The sequence below is a fragment of the Camellia sinensis genome, chromosome 1 (assembly GCF_055761805.1).
Source record: "Camellia sinensis isolate YWXY chromosome 1, ASM5576180v1, whole genome shotgun sequence".
NCBI lineage: Eukaryota > Viridiplantae > Streptophyta > Magnoliopsida > Ericales > Theaceae > Camellia > Camellia sinensis.
The window spans coordinates 219729552-219734728 of NC_138961.1; the positions used below are offsets into that span (position 1 = coordinate 219729552).

Here is a 5177-nt window from a genome sequence, read left to right on the forward strand (position 1 = left end):
AGCACCGGCGGAATAGATTAAGCCCAATAACCTACACAAGAAAATAAGAATCCGGCAGTAGTTCGTCCACCCGGGGGCACTCCGACGATCAAGTCAGTAATCAATATCTCTCAAAGATAGCAAATTGTGCTTAAACTCACAAGAAAGAACTTACCTCAGACCCACAAAGGTGCCTTACTTTTACAATGATCAGTGTCCAACTTTCCTTAGAAATCTTATTTCATGGGACTCTATCCTTTACAAGGATAGCATCTATCACAACCTATACTATTCAGATTAATATGAACTCCCTAAAGAGTCTCATCTTTATCCAAATAGGTAGTTTGATGTCATTTAGGATTCTAATCCTCTATCCAAATATCTCGAATTCCGATATTACTGCACCATATCTCGGCACTATGTTCCGCCCACGTAGCACCTCGGCCACGTGAAATACCCAAAAAATATGTTCCCACAAAAATAGATGTCTTTTGGATTTTATTTGTGCAAAGCACTCTGTTTTGTTATTTTTTTGGAGGTTTCTAGTTAGGCCAACAAATACTCTTAAATTACAAGAAAAAAGCAAAAAATTAAAAAACGATAATACACTTTTTACTTAAATCAAAATTAACATTTGCCTTCTTTTATTTTGTAATTGTATAAGAGTCGACACTTAGGCCTCGTTTGGGAACATGCTAATTTAGTAACTTTTTGGTTATTTGGCTAAAAAGGTAGGTAAAAAAAACTTGTATGTTTGGGATAACTTTTTGGCTAATTACGAAAAGATGTGCAAAAAGTAGAGAGAAAAGAGAATCTTTGACTTTTTGGTATGGGTTGTTGGCTTTTTGGCTAATTTAGTAACTTTTTGGCTAATTGGCTAAAATAGCCTCTTGCCAAACGAGGCCTAAAGGAATTCAACGTCTTAAAAAAATCAAAATAATACACAAACACATTAGGTGTGTTTGATTGGGAGATTAGGGGAGTGAGTAATCCATCGTTTTTTTTTTTAGCCTGCCGGACATGAAGTCCGGTCGGACTCTTTATCTCCCATATGGGGAATTATACTATCCCGGGGGGGAGGGGGTGGGGTGGGGTGTGAGACGGTTTTGGGGGGACAATTTACTGTTGGAATTAGGTGGTAAAATGATCATTTTGACCCTCTACTATTTAATTATGTATTATATTTAGTAAAATTCAATAAAATTTAAATGTCTCAATTTAAAAATAAAACAATTTTATTTAACTTTTTATTGATGTTTTATTTATTTAATTTTTTAAAATATTTTTTTATAGATATTTTATTGATATTTTATTTTGAAATTTTGTTTATATTTTATTTAATTTCATTATTTAAATGTTAATAGGTGCTTTATTTAATTTCATTGTTCAATTATTATTATTTTTAAAAACAAATTTATTTAAAATTTTAATTAAAAAAATAACATATATTTTTATTGATATTTTATTTATTTATTTTTTAAAAAAATTAATTTATTTAATTGTGTAAAAAATAAAATAAAATAAAATTTTATTTAATCTAGCTAAAAATAATTAAAATATTAAAGATATGTTTAATATTGCTATTACTTAATAAATAATTGAAAAAGGGTAAAATAGTCTTTTGTTCATTTATCCTATTCAGTTCGTCCAACCAAACGTTGGATTCACTAAAAATAGTTCTTTCTAGAAATCTAATCCCATGAAAAAATAAACACATGATACATATCCAATCCAACCAAATAGTTCGGGGGATTCACAGTCCTAGGACTCAAGTCCGATGGATTCTAATCCCTCCTTATCCAGTCCGTCCAATCAAACACATCCATCGTGCCATTCATCAACTAAAAATTCCTAATATTTGGAAATTTTTAATGATATATTTTCTTTTTTAGTTTACTCTTTAACTATGCCATTTTTTTTAATTTGTCTTGGCTACATGGCACAAAAAAATAAAAAAATTATTATTTAAAAAATATTCTGTGAAAATAAAAATAAGCAGTTTGACAAATATAAACTTCCTTAGAAGGAAGAGTTGGTGATAAAAGAAAACATGTAACACACCTTCCATATGAAGGCCTGATGGAGAAAGCCCTGTGATTGGGCAACAAATATAAGTTAGTTTATTGACTTATTTAAATTACATAATCTTTATATTATTTTTATACATTTTTTTTTTAATAAGTCAAAAAGTCAATTTATAAGCTATTTTCAAAATAATCATAATAAGCCAAGCCCATGGGCCTGGTGGTCTAAGTCCAATATTGGAAATTTTGTTGATGAATCATTACTATTGAAAGAAGACACACACACGCACAAAAAAAAAAAAAAAAAAAAAAAAAAAAAACGGTTTTGTGTATGCAGCAAAGCAAAGCAGGCTTGATTCTTTAACTTGATTAATGTGCAAATTGTGAAACAAAACAACCATGTTAAATGATCAGTTTTTATTTTTTATTTTCAATTATTTTTTGGGTATTATTAATATTTTTGTTGATGATTTTTTGGGAATATTTGGATCATGTCTTGGTGGGCTCACCATGGGATCCTCCTTAATTATCCCAACAAGTCCTCTTGTAAGGTCATATGAAGGCATCATTCATTAGAGAAAAAAATAATAATAAATTGATTGGGCAATCATATATTGAATTGTATGATTTTAATAATAAATTATTTATTATTTTAAAGATAAATATGATTTAATTATGACGTTATGATATGTCTCAATTGATCTGTCAGCATTTTTTTTTTTTTTTTCCCTTATATTTTCCATGATACATAGATCAATCCATGGAAAAAATCTGCTTCCTTCAATCATTTTAATTGTCATGATACATAGATATTTCAATCCATGCTGATCAAACAAAAAAAAGAAAAAAAAAAGTAGTTCAATTCATACATTTTAAGGCAAATTTCAGTTATAAGATTTTGGACAATACTGTGAAACAGAAAACAAAAATGGGGTTGAACAAGAAAATCAGAAACAGGAATCATTGAATCTGGGTATAGATAGATAGAGCCCAACATATCCAAAAGACCACTTCCTCTGCATCATCAACTTCCCACGTTCCCAACAACATTCTAAAAGTAAAATTTCCCATTCAATTGATTGCTTCCAAGAATAGCCACTGTACACTCAGTCATCTGAGAAAGAGTCCCCCAATTAGAAACCCCTTCGATGATGTCAGACACTATCCTCATCCCAATTCTAATCCCCAGTTACGCTATTTACAACCCAAAAAATAACCAATTTTTTTAAAAAATAATAAAATAAATTCTTCCAATCCACTTTAAACTACCTAACGGTGACCCAATTCTTCGAAACAGACCAATCCGGTCTCTGTTTCGGACCCGTCATAATTCTCCGGAGTCTTTCCGCCGGCGAAGTAGACGATGATGTGTCAATTTGATGACACGTTTCATATTCCAACGAATCGGAGAAGTCGAACGGACCTCTCGGAGAGCTCGAACAAGCTTCACACGTGTCTTCTACCAATGGAACACTGTCGTCATGATCGTCATTGTGATCAACCACGAATGGATGGTTTAGAAGCATCTCAGCCGTCCATCTTTTTCTCGGGTCCTTGAGGAAGCATTTTCCGACAAAATCTTTTCCCTCTGCGGACAATTTTCCCGGAATCTCCGGGACCTCCTCGCCAACCCCAATCCTCATCAATAGCCGGCACACGTCAGCTCCCGGAGATAACCTCCACGCCGGAGCTCCGGCCGCCATCTCCGCCACCAAACACCCCAACGCCCACACGTCAGCCGGCGATTCATGTTCGCCGGCGGCGACCATCTCCGGCGACATGTACAGAGGCGTTCCTCGCAGCTCAAATCCCACTTTCTCTGTCTTCACTCCGGCTTTCTTCGCCAGCCCAAAGTCTGCGATCTTTGCGACATCGTCTCGGCAGAGAAGGATGTTTTGAAGCTTGAGATCACAGTGAACAAACCCATTCTTGTGAATATAGTGAAGCCCTTTTAGTATCGACTTTGTGTATCGCTGGACACTGAACTCCGGCAACCGGCGGTTACCGGAATTCCTGAGCTTATCAGCTAAAGCACCACCAGAAGCGTACTCCAAAAACACATTATACAATTTCTCGCCGTTTTCGAAGCTGAAATCGCTGCCGAAGCATTGGATAATTTGTGGGCAATCCTTGAGCTCTTCTAATATTGATTTCTCATTCACTAGCGAAGCAGAGTTCGAAGACCCACAAGATTTCACTGCCATCAACGGCGGAATTTGAAGACTCTGGCACTGGGGCATTGCTAAATTCACAGTTCCGAAGCTTCCATGACCGATTGTTTCACCACGAACCCAATCCATGGGTGTGAAATTGGATTGAATTCTCTTTGGCTTTTGGCTTTTTGGTTGTGATATAACTATGGAACAGAGAGGGAAACAGAGTGTGTCACAAGACTCGCAACTAAACTTTTTCTATATATAGAGAGAATTATATTTTAGTATATTTTATTTATTTATGTGAAATATTAGATGTCGATATGTATATGTGGTTGGTGTTTTCATAATTGGAACACGTGATACTGACGGATATTTGTTCTTAGGGCTAGTTTGGCATGTACTAAATAAGTCAAAAAGTTACTATCTTATTTAAGTCACATCATCTTATTTAAATCACATCATCTCTCTAACACATCACATCAAACCCAATCCAAACCCAACCCAAACCCACCAATAAGTCAAAAAATACATTTTTTAAGACATCCCAAACCAACCCTTAATTTGGCTCAAATAAACGTGGTTATGTAAAGGAAATTCTGTGCTGGGTGTTTTTGTGTACTAACTAATAAGAAAAATGTTAGATTCATGAAAAATGTTTCTTTGAGAATAGTCAAAAAAATATTTTTCATCCTTATATTATATATTGTAACTTATTATATGTAATCTTGAGATTAATTTTTTTTTAATGATCATAAAAACATGTTACACTCTAATGTTGTTAAGAAATGTTATGAGTTATGAAAATATGTTTTGAATTTTATTCTGAAATTATTAAAAATAATTGTAATCCATAAATATGTTTTTTTGATTATTTTTCTTAAAAAAGTTTCAGTATTGTTGTAAGTTAAAAGGTCAACGTATGATATTAAACCACGAGATATGCATGCATCAATCATATTGGTGTAATATAAGTTCAAATCACCAAGTCGCCTTCCTTTAATTAACACCCAATAACTAT

The 5177-nt window shown here is 33.4% G+C and overlaps 1 protein-coding gene across 1 annotated transcript; it reads right to left on the bottom strand.

Annotated features, from left to right (window-relative positions):
• Nucleotides 1-3052: 3052 nt before the first annotated feature.
• Nucleotides 3053-4535, bottom strand: LOC114312591 (mitogen-activated protein kinase kinase kinase 20). The gene has a single exon (XM_028258837.2). The coding sequence runs from the start codon at nt 4301-4303 to the stop codon at nt 3269-3271; it is 1035 nt and encodes a 344-aa protein (XP_028114638.2). The 5' UTR covers nt 4304-4535; the 3' UTR covers nt 3053-3268.
• Nucleotides 4536-5177: the final 642 nt, after the last annotated feature.